Genomic DNA, 14,196 nt, shown 5'->3' with positions numbered 1-14,196 from the left:
GGGCACTTCTGATCCCAAGTAACAGAAACCCAATTCAAGCTGGATTAACAAATGGGGGATAATATTGGCAAATATAACCCAAAAGTCCAGGCTGTTAGGCCTTCGGGAATGGATTGATCTCGATATTCCAGCAACATCTTCAGGAATCCATCACTTTCCATCTCTTGACTGTTTTTCTCTGTCTTGGCATGGATCAAGGGTCACGTCTCCCACAGTGGTGGTAAGATGGCAGTTCTTGCGGAAAGAAGCATATCTCCCTTACAGTCTTCTAGCAAATGTCCTAGGATTGCATCTCATCAGACAGCCTTGTCTGACTGCCTATTTCTGGACCAATCCATGTGATTAAGTGGACCATGTGCTTACTTAGTCAGACCTAATGGCCTGCAGGGGCAGTTAGAGGGAGTGCCCACCCCGCCCACACCATATGGACTGAGAGTGAGTCCTCAGAAGAAAACTGAAGTGTTGTTCTTCTTTAAAGGGAAGGCGAGTCTCGATGCTGCCCGGACATAAGCAGTTTATAAGGCTCTATGTCATTTTATGTAAAGTGGTTCTATAGTTTGTTGTTTAGAATCCTGGTGTGTAATATATATTGTTCTGAGTTGATGTTTCCCCCGCTATGTACTTTTTCAGCACAAAGTACATGGTCTTTTTCACCTTTGTACTTGCAGGGCCCATGGTGGTGGCCAGCATAAAGGAGGTGCTCAGGAACTTTCCCCCAAGAGCACACGGCCAGTCTGTACCACATCCAAACTTTAACCTGAGACTGTCTCCTTAGGACGCCTTTCAGTCCTACCATCCTATTTCTCATGTGTAATTTTCCATTTTCATACTTTCTATCATCATTTCAGTGTTATTTGATCAAAATATTAGAGTGGGTGGTGGCATTGGCCCTCCAATTGCATGTGTCTTACAGGTGGCTTGAAGGAGTGAAGGAGTTATCCATTTCATTGTATCAAATATGATAAGAAAATCAAGACTTACTTTTCCCTCATTGCATTCAAATTCTTTAGATTGCCATATATCTACAGGATACATACCCTTCAACTTTATTTGAATGAGCAAAGTATCCTAGAACTGAGGTGGCTGTGAGGTGTCATTTGTTTTTAATGCATGGGTTCTTACCATGGAAAGGGTAACTTCTATATCAACAAAATGAAAACTGTCAAAATAGCAGCTAAAACAGCAACAAGGTTAGTTTGGAGGTTAATTGTTATATAGTACAAAGCCCTGTTGAAGACGGAATTACCAAGTTATTTAGCTGTGTGCTCCTGGATATGGAAACTTTTAAACACAGACACATCTGTTATCTTAGGGATACATTATATCCTTGACAGCCCACAATTAGGAGCGTTAGACCAGACTCGACTCTCAAGATGAGCTGTCCTTGCTACCTTTCTCTTTCTGCTGCCAAGCCAGAGAGAATCCTTTTCAATTTTAACATCTTTTACTTTGGATTTTTCTTTGTTGCTCCTCCTGCTACTGACTTCAGTGAAAAACTAGGGTTGCTTCTTCATATTTCGAGAACAACAGGGTCCTTATGAATCATCTTGTCAGAAGCACCAGGAATAAATCTGAGGTGTACTCTGGAAAGGAGGGTACATGGCATGTCTCTTTTTTTCCCCCCTCCTCAAACAGGTAGCCTTCAAGAAACATATTATTCGGAAGAATTTGCTCTTAAAGAGGCAGAGATTCCCACCCCCTCCCCCAAAGTTGTCAACTTCATCTTTTACAGAAGAGCTTTAGAAACAGTATTGCTTATAAAAGAAGTCCACTAGAAAGGAAACCCTCCAAAATTATTCAACAAAAATTTTATGAAATAGTGTCCATGTGCTGGGTGCAGTCCTAGGCAATGAACACAGACAAGAAATCCTGTTCTCATTTGGAAAAAAAGAAAAAAGGGGTGGGGGGGGGGGAGTGGGGAAGCTCCAGGCTGCAGAAGGGCAAACAGTAAACAGATAATGAAAATAGTGTGTTAGATGGTATTTAGTGATCTGGGAAATAATAAATCCACAGGTTGTAATAGGCTGGGTATGGAGGGCAATATTGGAATAAGCACTTCATGCAAACCTCGTTGGGAAATCCCATGTCTTCCCTTGATCTAATATTGCTTCCATGCACACACCATCACTCCTTATGGTTGGACTTTTGAGTTAGTTCTGTGTCTCGCCTTCTTAGTAGCACAGAAAACCCTGCACACATCCTGGGAGTGTGGAAAATGAATAGTCCTTTAAGTCAGCATTAGTCCATGCCCCTACAGTTAGTCTTTTTAATAATGAGAGAACCTCTCCTGTTGGACTTCCTTTTTTTTTTTAAATTGAGGTATAATTGACATGTAACATTGTATTCATTTTATGTGTACAATATAATGAATTCAATATTTGCATATATTGCAAAATGACCACCATATTGATACCAATAACTCTTGTTAACGTCAGTCACCATACATAGTTAACAGAATTTTCGTGTGTGTGATGAGTATTAAGAGCTATTCTCCTAACAACAACAAAAAGAAATTTAAAAAAAAGAGAGAAAGAAAAGATTTATACTCTTAGCAACTTTCAAATATATGCTGTAGTAGTCACTATGCTGTACATTATATCCCCAGGATTTATTTATCTTATAACTGGAGGTTCGTACCTGTTGACCTGTTCACCCATTTCACTCACTCACCATCACTTGCCTCATCTGTTTTCTATACTTATGAGATTCGTTTTGTTTTGTTTTTTAGATTCCGCATGTAAGTAAGATCATACATATATGTCTTTCTCTGTCTGACTTATTTCACTTAGTATAATGCCTTCAAGGTCCATTCCATGTTGTCACAAATGGCAAGATTTCAGTCTTTTTTATGGCTGAATAATGTTCCATTATATGCATATATGTATATAATCCTACACACACACATACATATATATGCATATATACATATATGCATATATATATATACATATATATATATATATATACATATATATATATTTCTTTGTTCATATATCCATTGATGGACACTTAGGTTGTTTCCTTCTCTTGGCTATTGTAAATAATGCTGCATGAACCTGGAGGTGCAAATTTATTTTCAAATTAGTGGGGTTTTTTTTTTCAGATAAATACCCAGAAGTAGAAATGCTGTATCATATGGTAGTTCTATTTTTAATTTTTTGAGGAATCTCCATACTGTTTTCCATAGTCACTGCACCGATTTATGTTTCTACCAACAGTGTGCAAGGGTTCCCTTTTTATTCACGTCCTCATCAACACTTGTAATTTCTTGTCTTTTTTCAATAATAGCCATTCTAACAGGTGTGAGGTAATATCTCACTGTAGACTTGATTGTCATTTTCCTGATGATTGGTGATGTTGTCATGTATTTGTTTATTATATGTATGTCTTCTTTAGAAAAATGTCTTTTCGGGTCCTGTACCTATTTTTAGTCAGGTTTTTTAATTTAAGTTTAATTTGAATTCTAGTTAAAATACTGTGCAATATTGGTTTCAGGAGTAGAATTAAGTGATTCATCACTTACATACAACACCCAGTGCTCATCATAACAAGTGCCCACTTTAATACCCATCCCCCATCTAGCCCATCCCCCACCCACCTCCCTCCATCAACCCATAGTTTGTTCTCTATCATTAAGGGTCTCTTGGTTTGCTTTTCTTCTCTTCCCCCCACTTCCCTTATATTCATGTTTTGTTTCTTAAATTCCACATGTGAATGAAATCATATGGCATTTGTCTTTTTCTGATTGACTTACTTCGCTTGGATTACATTCTAGCTCCATCCATGTCATTGCAAATGGCAAGATTTCATTCTTTTTGATGGCTGAGTAATATTCCATTGTGTGTGTGTGTGTGTGTGTGTGTGTGTGTGTGTGTGTGTGTATACCACATCAATTGACAGACATTTGGACTCTCTCCATAGTTTGGCTATTCTTGATAATACTACTGTAACTATTGGGGTACATGTGCCCCTTCAAATCAGTCAGATTTTTTTTGCTATTGAGTTGTAAGAGTTCTTTATATATTCTGAGTATTAGCCCCTTATCAGATATATGATTTGCAAATATTTTTTCCCATTCAGTGGGTTGCCTTCTCATTTTCCTGATGGTTTTCTTTGTTGTGCAGAAGCTTTTTTACTTGATGTAGTCCACTTTTCTTCATTCTTGAAATAACATACTACCTCCAGGTGATCTGCAAATTGTTGGTCAAGGTATTTGGCATAACCTGGGCAATCTGTTGTCGTAATACATGAGATTATTTACATAAAGTACCCTCTAATTTTGCCCTAAAAAAAAAGTTTGACTAATACTGCAAAACTTGAAAAGTAATGCTGCCCCCAAGACCTACTCAGATATTAATAAAAATTTTAAAAACTGTTGGCCACTGATTCTAGGATGAGTTCACTGGCATACCTAGTATGCGGCCCAATGCCCCAGTGTCTAGAACAGAACAGTCAATAAATGTTTGCAAGAGAAGACTTCTGTGTATAGTGACTATGCAGGTTTCAACCAGATGCTGGCACTCAGAGGGGAGAATGTTGAGAGGGGTTTTACTGGTGGATTTGAAAGGAATGACTATAAAGGAAGAGGGTGGTGATTAGCGGGTTCATGGAAGAGGAGAAGCCATCCTGTTGGGGACAAAATGAGGGGTGAGATTGGATTCCAGGATAATCTGAGATGTCTATGAAGGGTGCCACAGATCTGGGAATCAAGGATCCGGGAATGAGGTTTGGAATGAGAGCAAGATTGAGTTGAAGGCCAAGCTTTGGGAGTCAAAGTAGAGAGGTGACCGCTGGAGTCTGGAGTAGATACAATGCTGCAGATGAGGTAAGGGGCTCTGACCGAATTTGGGGAAATGCCATCATTCAGGAGTGGGAGAAGGAGGAGAGATGAGGGCAGGAAAACAGGAGTTGAAGGCAATTACTTCATGCCACTGCAATCATGGAAGACTTCACAGAAAAGGGATCATTTTAGTTGTTATTAACCCCAGCCCTACCTCAAGAGCCTGAGCTCTGTAACCAAATGCCAAATTTTATCATTGTATTCCCTACCAAATACATAAAAACTAATGAATTTTTTTACTATTCTCTGTTCTAGGCATTTTACGTAAATAGCTCAATGAATTATTAAAACAAGCTGGGAAATGATTTTCACCATTTTAGAAATGAAAAATGAGAGGTTCACTCACTCGCTTTATGTCACCTGGCCATTTAGTGGTAAAGCACAACTCAAAGCCATTTTGATTCTAAAGCCTGGGCTTTTGGCCACTGCACCATCTTCTGTCTTCTGTCTTAACTGTGCCCCAGTAAATATTTGATTTAACCTGGTCTTTTGTAGGGTTGATTTCTGGCAGGTTTCCTCTTGTGCTGCATTTCTCGTTCTCTACATATTCCATTCTTTAACATTTCCAACCAGATACTTTTAACTGAAAAATCTCTAAAGTTCTTACTTTTATGGGGGCTTTCCTGGCCTTCTCATGTTAACTGCAGGCAACCTTCTTCCCCTGGCCCCGTGAAGAGCTTCAGAGCCCTAACGAGATAAGCAAATAACACATAAAGTGTGCATTATACCCTCCCTTTTATAGCATGGCACACCAGGGGCTCAGAGCCACTAAGTGCTTTTTAATCACCCCAGATTTGCCAGAGTATGTCCTAATGACACTTCCTAAAGGGCGTCATTACTTCTACACAAATGTTTTCTCATAAAATATTTGTTAAAAAATGCCTTATAAATCCTGTCTTGGGCAATTACACCAAATCTTCACACCCTTAGAACCTCTATCAGCAAATTAAGTCTTGCTTTTCCTATTTCTCAGTAGTCCTCAGCTGCAGCTTGGCGATGACAGGTTGTGTCTGGAGTCCAGTCTAAATGTTTGGTCTCACACTGACACACTCCGTGAACGGAGTGGCAGACAGTGGTCACGAGAATTAGAATATGTGTGAGGATCATAGTTACTCTCAACATCTTTGAGAAGGAAACTAAAAACGACGGGTTATAATAAGCTGTGGATGAGTCAACAAGATTGCCGGTAAGTACCTGAAAAAGACGTCCTGGTCACATTTTGAGACCTCCGAGAACGCTGTGTTCTAAAATGCTCTAAAGATTTGGGAGATGCCTAACAGCTGCCAAGTGTGAGGGGGAAAAAATCAGTATACTGATTCAATACTAGCTGATTCAAGATATCGTGTGCTGTCTAAATAATGGCCTGACCATGTTAAACAATTTCAATCAATTGCATCCAAAGAAAAAGAAAGGTAATAGCTAAATAATCAAACAAGTAGGATCTATGAAATGTATTTGTGACGGACTTACAAAATCAGTTGAAATGAAGAGGAAAGTACACAGTATGTGTGTACTTTAATCAAGTTGATTCTAGTAATATAAAGTAGTGGGGTATTTGTTTGTGGAGTTGACCCCATTGTTGTTGTTGTTTTTTTTAATGAATTTCCCAGGTAGAAGTATATGGCAGGAAACTTGTGACTTATGATTTATTAAGAATCAGAAGAACTGGGGGCACCTGGGTGGCTCAGTCGGTTAAGTGCCGACTCCGGCTCAGGTCATGATCTCGCAGTTCATGAGTTTGAACCCCGCTGGGCTCTGAGCTGACAGCTCAGAGCCTGGAGCCTGCCTCGGATCTTGTGTCTCCTCTCTCTCTCTTCCCCTTCCCCGCTCACGGTCTGTCTGTCTGTCTGTCTCTCTCTCTCTCTCTCTCAAAAATAAAAAAAGTAAACATAAAAAAATTTAAGAATCAGAAGAATCTGCAAACAGCAGTGTTTATTTTGGGGGGTGGAGATTTTACACAGAAGAAAGGTAAGAATCAAGGAGATGAGAAAAAGTAGCAGGATAAGGTAATTTGTACCATACTGTCACTGACAGTGATCCTAAAATATTTACATTCATTTTGTTTTTAAAAAGGGGGGTGGCACCTGGGTGGTTCATTCGGTTAGGCGTCTGACTTCAGCTCAGGTCATGATCTCAGCGTTCGTGAGGTCGAGCCCCGTGTCAGGCTCTGTGCTGATAGCTCGCAGCCTGGAGCCTACTTCCGATTCCATCTCCCTCTCTCTCTGCCTCTCCCCCACTCACTCTGTCTCTCCCTCTCTCAAAAAAAAAAAAAAAAAAAAAATTAAAAATAAAATATTTAAACACAAGTATGACAAAGATACCACTCTGCTCCCTGGAGGAACCTGTCTTAACTGCCTCCAGTTTCTGCATCCTTTTGGTCACTGTGGTTGTAGATACACTGGCTGCACCTCAGCGGGGCATGGGTGAGGGCAGAGAAGAAGGGGTGGTTGAAACGGTAGACTCTAGATTTGCCTCCTATCATAAAACATAACTGCATAGAAATGGTCTTTGTTAATGGGATTTTCCCCCTGTAATCAGGATTACGTTTTCTATCCGTGGAAAAGAGGCATAGTAAAAAAGTAAAGAGTAGAAAGAATATTCAGCCAGGGTGAGAAGCCTTGGATTCTTTCTAGTTCTTTGCAACTTAGTAGCTGAGTGACTTTGATGAAAAATGCTCTGAGAACCAGGTTCCTTATCAGGAACAAAAACCCATAAGGGAGTCATTCCAGTGATGCATTGTGTGTGAAAGTGCTTTATAAACACACACACACACACACACACACACACACACACTCTCTCTCTCTCTCTCTCTCTCTCTCTCTCTCTCAAGAAAACTAATATTTGAAAGAAACCCTAAAATAAAAATTATCATTTTAAGGGAATAATCAACCTTAAATCCAGCAAGCACATGTTTTCATATATTGAGGGTATTTTTAAGAAAAGAGGAGTACACTTCATCAGCTGTTTTCCAGATCACTTTGGAGCTTAATCAGATATGTGTATTATACCATTTTGCCTGCTTGTATCTCTACAGTTCCCACATGGTGACCCTCAAAGAGCATGCTGTTAAGTTTGAGCTGGCGAGACAGCTGGGCCATCGTAATTGTCGCAGTTGATTATGGGATTCCAAAGACACATACTTCTATTAAACTGGTGGCTGAGAAAGGCAGGTTACTCTGCCCAGTGGTAGCTTATGTTAGGAGACCGTGGTCTTGCCCACTTGAGACCTTTGTCCGACAGGCCAGTAAGTTTTGGGATAGAAAAACTTGCCTGCTGGAAGCTGTTCTGTGAGCATTAGAGTCCAGGATGTGAGGCTAGGGTCGAATTAGGTGAAGGGCTTAGGATAAGAAGGCAGAGCTGGGAATGGCTCCCAGGGAAATCTCTGAGGACCAGAGAGGCCAAAAATGGAAGAAGGTAGACACAAGTGGCAGATTCCTTCATTTCCTAGAAAAGGGTCAGTCCGGGATGCCTCTATTTCTGTAAGATTCCTGGAGCTGAGCCTGAGCTGTTTAATAGGATATATGTGGATTGGCAGCCATAATTTCCAAAGAGAAAAAAAAAATCCCCTAATTTGAGCCTCCAGGAACCTTTCAAAGGGCTCCAGGATAGGGTTTTTTTCTCCTGCCAGAAAAGTAGATATTTTAGTAGTTCTGAGGATCTTTCTTAGGACCAGAAGACAGAGCTTTTAAAAAGCAATTGAGCATTCTAGTAAAAGAGGAAATATTTGATCACTTTAGCCTTAAGGAAGAAGCAAATTAGATCTGAGTAAGCATAACAGGAGGGGGCAAGAGATTCCTGTATGATTCTGAGTTTTATTTGAATAGACATTAATAAAATGGGCTGGAGTGGTGATACTCCCCAGGCAAGATTTGCTATTTGACAGCTGCATATTCCGAGTACCTAGATTGCAAGAAAGCTGTTAGTTTTGGGGAAGGATCTTTGAAAGACCTAACTATAAATATTTATCTCACTTTCGCTAATAACCCAATTCTCTAGCACTAAGGTACATTTCTATCAAAGCAAAAAAAAAAAAAAAAAAAATCAAGAAGGCTAACATATTACTAGGGATGACCTAATAAAGATGAAAATGAGATGGGTTGAAATGCAAAAACAGATTTATGCTAATTGAAACAGTTATAAAAATTTGATTCTGCAATACAATCCATTTAATGTACTTTCCTATTGATTAGTAGTAGCTGACTGCTTTAGCTAGACCATCTTTGGTCAGGGAATTCTGTTCTTTTCAAAAACCTTTAAAGTAGATGCTTACGATATTCAGTTATTTTTCACACAGATATTATTTTTCTATTGGACCCCAAATAGCATATGCTTTTCAATATTGGCAGATTGAAATTGTTTGACTTAATCTGGAATTTATGAATGAAGAGGAGAAAGTTTTATCGCTAAATTTGGAATATTGGATGTTATTTTAGAAACCAGCTTGAAAGGTTTTTTTTTACAGCCTTAGAGTAGAGAATAAGACCATTTGAATAATTCATATAGTCCTAGAAATATTAATCAAATAGTTTGGACAGTGATATATCTTTTCATTTTGACTAACTGCTAATTTTTTTAAGTTCCTGACCAACTGTGATTTTTTTTTGGGGGGGGGGGGGCTCTGAATGTTTGTGTTAACTCCTATGGGAGATTCTTGGGTTTTGATTAAAATTCCATGCCAAATGTTAGTTTGTATTGACTCAATGGTGAGTAGGCCGGTGCAAACAGATGAAGAAATGTGCCCCTCCTTCCTGTCATTTTGTGAATGGATTGTGAGGGGTTTGTTAATTTCCTCTTCACTCCACTGGAGCAGATACTCATGAATATCTGCAGTGTCGCAAGACTGTTTTATTTGCATAATGAGAAGAATGGCTTGGTGGAGAGTTGTTTGGGAAATAGGATGATAAAGTACATTAAAAATAGAAATACTTGGCCTTGTTTGCATTTATTCCTGGTATCTTTAGAAACAGTCTTCATTGTGTTGCTCTCCAGCCAAGTTTTGTTTTTTTTTTTTTTTTTTTTTTTTTTGGAAAGGGTAATTAAGGGGGCTGGGACTCCATCTGCCTGATGGCCCCCTTGCCTGAGCCCTTTCCCTTAGCCCTTGCTGCATTTCTTCTCCAAAGCTAGACTGCCTTGCCCCCACAGATTTGCAAAGTGCCAAATAGGTCTTTCTGACTCTGTTATAGGGCTCTTTCCCTCCTGTTTTCTACTGAATCCCGAAGATAAACTGCCTCCCTCCTTTGCCTTCCATTCTTGTTAAGAAAACATGGTATATGATACATGCATTTCTTTGTAAAGTGAGAGTGCGAGCATCTCAGTAACATTTCTAGTGAAATGAGACACATAAAGCACCCTGACTTCATGCTGAGACGGAAGGGAGCGGGGGTAGCTGAATCGGCTGGAATACATAGCCCTTTGCCTAAAACTGAATGCATCGCTCAGTGCTTAGTATTAGATTTATGGAATGGCTCCTCTCCCAGCCTTATCCCTGCTTTCCACAATTTGGTGCTTTGTTGCTATCGAAACAGCCTTACTTTCTAAGCTATTGTGATTGTGCAGGGGGAGGAGGCTGGGGCGGGCGGGCAGGGCTAGTAGTAGTGAATGACACAGCTTTGCCAGATGACACGGAGCGGACCTCTGCATCAGCCAAGAGGAATTAAGCTTTGTCACTCCCCACTGGGACTACCTTTCTCCTGGTATGTGCACAAGGAATTCATATGCTGCTGCTGCAGCCACCAGAGCAGAGCCCTGAGTACACTTTGCCACAGAAGGCAGTGAGCAAGAATGATAGCTGTCTCTTTTAAATGCCGTTGTCAGATTCTGAGGCGACTTGCAAAAGGTACCGTGATTTCCTTGTTATTCGCTCAGCCAGTCTGGTGCAGTAGCCTGTAAACACAGTGTAACGGTTTTTACTTTCAAATAGGACTGCCTTTACAATTTATTGTCAGGCAACAAAGAACTCAGTGAGATATGTACAGACATATAGGTACAGGTGGAGTCGGCTTTGCTTTTCATCCTTACGTCCCGGTCGTGTTCATGCTGAAATTAGGGGGAGAAAATGTAGCTTGTGCGATTGCCTTTCCTTTTCGTAACGACTTCTTCGTTCGTTGCTGAAAAGAAAATGTGTTTGGGTCCGGTGCTGAAGTTAATATGAGAAACCGTCATTTTGCATACTGATTAACTGGTCAAGAGGAATCAAGTGTGTGTTACCGTCCTTTGCATGATACATGTACTAAATGCAGCTGGCAGCTTCAGGACGCGCACAGCTGGTGAATCTACAGAACCGTTGTTTATTCTATTAATTTCTAACATCTCATGAGCTTTCTCCAAGGACAGCTTTCTGGTTTTTTCCCTACGTGTTAGAATTGCATGTTCAGAAATGTAGGTAATTTGAAATGCTCGGGTCCTGTGTGATATTTGAAGAAGTTTATTTGCAAGTAAAAACCGTTGCTCTGTATCTTATCGTCAAGAATTACTGGCTTGAGATTGTCTTTCTTAGAACTCTAAGATATCAATCACATCTCTCTGTAATATTCACATTATGCTTTTCTTTGAAATCACTCTATGCCATCTGATTTTACTTTGTGTGCATTCTGTCCCAAAGTTAGTGAATCGTTGCTTTAAAATTCTGTCCTGGCTACGTACAGATAGACATGTGAGCCCTTTTGCTTTCTTTCCTTGAGATAGAACATTCTTTAGTGATAATTTATTATTAAAAAAAGAACACTTTACCATTTGTGTACCTGCAAATGTCTTTCTTTTTTAGCCTGTAATATAGACTACTGTCAAGTAATTAATGGGTGTAATTATGCACTAGAAGCTCTGAACCTATAAATATGTTAATGGATGCTATTTCTATCAGTTTAGCTTGACATATCAGAGTTCTTTGATCACCAGCAGTGCAGCTAAAAATGCAATTAATATTTTATTTGGCAGAAGAATGAGCACAAAGCAAATAGTGAGAAATAGATCTTGAGTCAATAATAGGAAAGAGAATAAATACTGTAGCCCAACTTACTGAATGCATTTGCAAGTTGTTTGGATAACAGAACAAGTCTTTTTAAAAGGTACTTTGGGGAAAATATAGGAAAGACTATCCATTTTAAATGAGGCTGTTAGCACAAGATGGTAAATTCTGTTTTGACTTTATCCTCTGCAATTGGTATAAACATAGAATTTCTGTTTGTGAATCACTATTAAAAAATATCCTTTATGTTATGGTTTTGGCTAAGACTTTTAAAGACAGGACTCTTAACCTAAAAAGTTCTTTTCTTAACTGATTTTAGCATCTTCTTGTCTCGATGTTGAGAAGTTGATGCTCCTCTTATGTTATAATCATGAAGCAATCATTTTTAGTCATGTGTATCAGAACTTCTTTTTTAAATCCTACCTACTGGAACCAGAGTGAACCCAAGCAATGTTGTTACAAACATTTTGTTTTTTGTTTTTAACTATTACCAGTTTTTGGAGTCTTCTGGAAGCATTGGTCCCCTGCAGTGGAAGGAGATTTAAATGTTTACTAAGAGAGTTGTGAAAAATCTTGATAAATGAGTTAAGTATTGATACCTTCTCTGTAGTTGCCATTTCACTTTTCCCCCCAAAATCTTTACATCTGCTGTTTTCTGTTTGGTACTTAGCTTAGCTGCCAATTAATGACTCAAATAAAATCTATATGTAGAAAGTTTGCCATAATTTGACTTCTCTTGTGTCTGACTGCATGTGAATCATTGGCAGGGATGTGAAACATTGTGTCTGAGTAGTGCAGCACCTTACCTTGCGGTCCACTCCCAGCTCTGTCAACCAGGTTCAAGGCTCACCAATACTACTGTTCATTGAGTTCTTTGAACCCCACCCCTCTCTGTGGTGCTGTTGTTCTTAGACTGTAATAATAAAACCAAGAAATACAAGTTAAGCGGGAGACAGGAAACCACCAAAATCCTAGAGGGCAAAACAGGTAATTACAATCTTAATGCTCCTTCTTTGTTTTTGGTTTCTTTTTTTTTGGGGGGGGGGGGGGGGCGCGAGGGAGGGGATGATGGGTGGATTTGCACCAGGATGAAGTTCCTTTCTTTCTTGTCTCATCCTCCTCACCACACAGTTTCCGCACCCTCACTTGCACCCCCCAAACACACGTATTTTTTTGTACTCACTGAGCGGCAACTACTATACCTTCCCCAGATATTTAGCACAGCGCCCTGCATGTGGTAGGCTCAGGGTAATTGTTTGGTAAAATGAACAGGATTTGCATAGTTGGAATTGGTAGGACTGTTGAATTCTCCGGGAGCTCTTAGCAAATGCTCCAAGTTCTTAACTAGACCCCCGGTGGCTAGAACCTTATCCAGACCTTGGGCCGAGGGGAGGGGAGATGTGCTTCATGTCTCCGAAACTGCCTTGCTATTATATGTGCTTGATGTCTTCCCGAAATCATAGGGCAATTGCACTGTCTTTTTAAGTCTCTTAAGGAGAAAAGAGTGCAAGTAAAGGAAAACATTTTCTACACATACCTACACTCTTAGTAGTTTGTTTGGGTCGTTAGGTTCTTCATCCGTCTCTCTCTCGTCCATTTAACAGTTAAACTATTGAGTACCTACTGTGTGTTCCAGGCACTACCATTTTTTGCACTAGAATCCTGGGCTGGGCTTTTTATAGGCATGTCAAGCATTTTTTAATCAATGTGTTTTTAACAGTAAATAAATGGTTCTTTATCTGAGAATAATTTTAAATTTTTTTAAATGTTTATTTAATTTTTGAGAGGGAGAGACAGAGTGTGAGGGGGGAGGGGCAGAGAGAGAGCGAGGGAGACCCAGAATCCGAAGCAGGCTCCAGGCTCTGAGCCGTCAGCACAGAGCCGGAGGCGGGGCTCGAACTCACGAACAGTGGGATCATGACCCGAGCTGAAGTGGGCTGCTTAACCGACTGAGCCACCCAGGTGCCCCTATCTGAGAATAATTTTAAAGGATCATCCCACACAGAAGTGTGGCCCACAGTATTGCAGCAGAATGTGTTTTAGGTGAACCTAACACTTGTCAGATTTGGGAATCGAGTGTTTTTCTTATTAAGGCTTCAGGGGACTGTTTCAATTTGTTTGCCTTATTGGTCCTCTACCAAGGTAGAGCCAGAAGAAAATAACCTTCACCCGAAAGGCCTGTCCCTACCAGTAGGAAAGGCCTGTCCCTACCAGTATGAGGGGAACTTTGGGCCAACAATAGACCAAACACCATCAGAAACATTCTTTTACCCCTGGTATTGAAATCTAGAGAAGAGAGGCTGTCTTCTGCCCCTGCTCCTTTCCCCGTCCTTCATAATGAGACTGCCTGTGATTACCTGGCCTTGGAGCCAAAGTCAAAAATAACATTGTC

The 14,196-nt window shown here is 40.0% G+C and overlaps 1 protein-coding gene across 3 annotated transcripts in view; it reads left to right on the top strand.

The window, feature by feature from the left end:
- GRIP1 (glutamate receptor interacting protein 1) overlaps positions 1 to 14,196 on the top strand; it is a 682,479-nt gene that overhangs the window by 398,880 nt on the left and 269,403 nt on the right. Inside the window, exon 1 of one of the 3 annotated variants that reach the window (XM_042947099.1) lies at positions 10,616 to 10,676. The exons of the other annotated variants lie outside the window; for them this stretch is intronic. Coding sequence (XP_042803033.1) covers positions 10,622 to 10,676 — 55 coding nt within the window. The 5' untranslated portion in view covers positions 10,616 to 10,621. Of the gene's footprint in view, positions 1 to 10,615; positions 10,677 to 14,196 lie in introns of those variants that run through there. 3 annotated transcript variants of the gene reach the window in all.

Source organism: Panthera leo, chromosome B4 (genome assembly GCF_018350215.1).
Source record: "Panthera leo isolate Ple1 chromosome B4, P.leo_Ple1_pat1.1, whole genome shotgun sequence".
NCBI lineage: Eukaryota > Metazoa > Chordata > Mammalia > Carnivora > Felidae > Panthera > Panthera leo.
The sequence above is the reverse complement of the archived record's forward strand: the minus strand, read 5'-3'. Positions and strand labels throughout refer to the sequence as shown.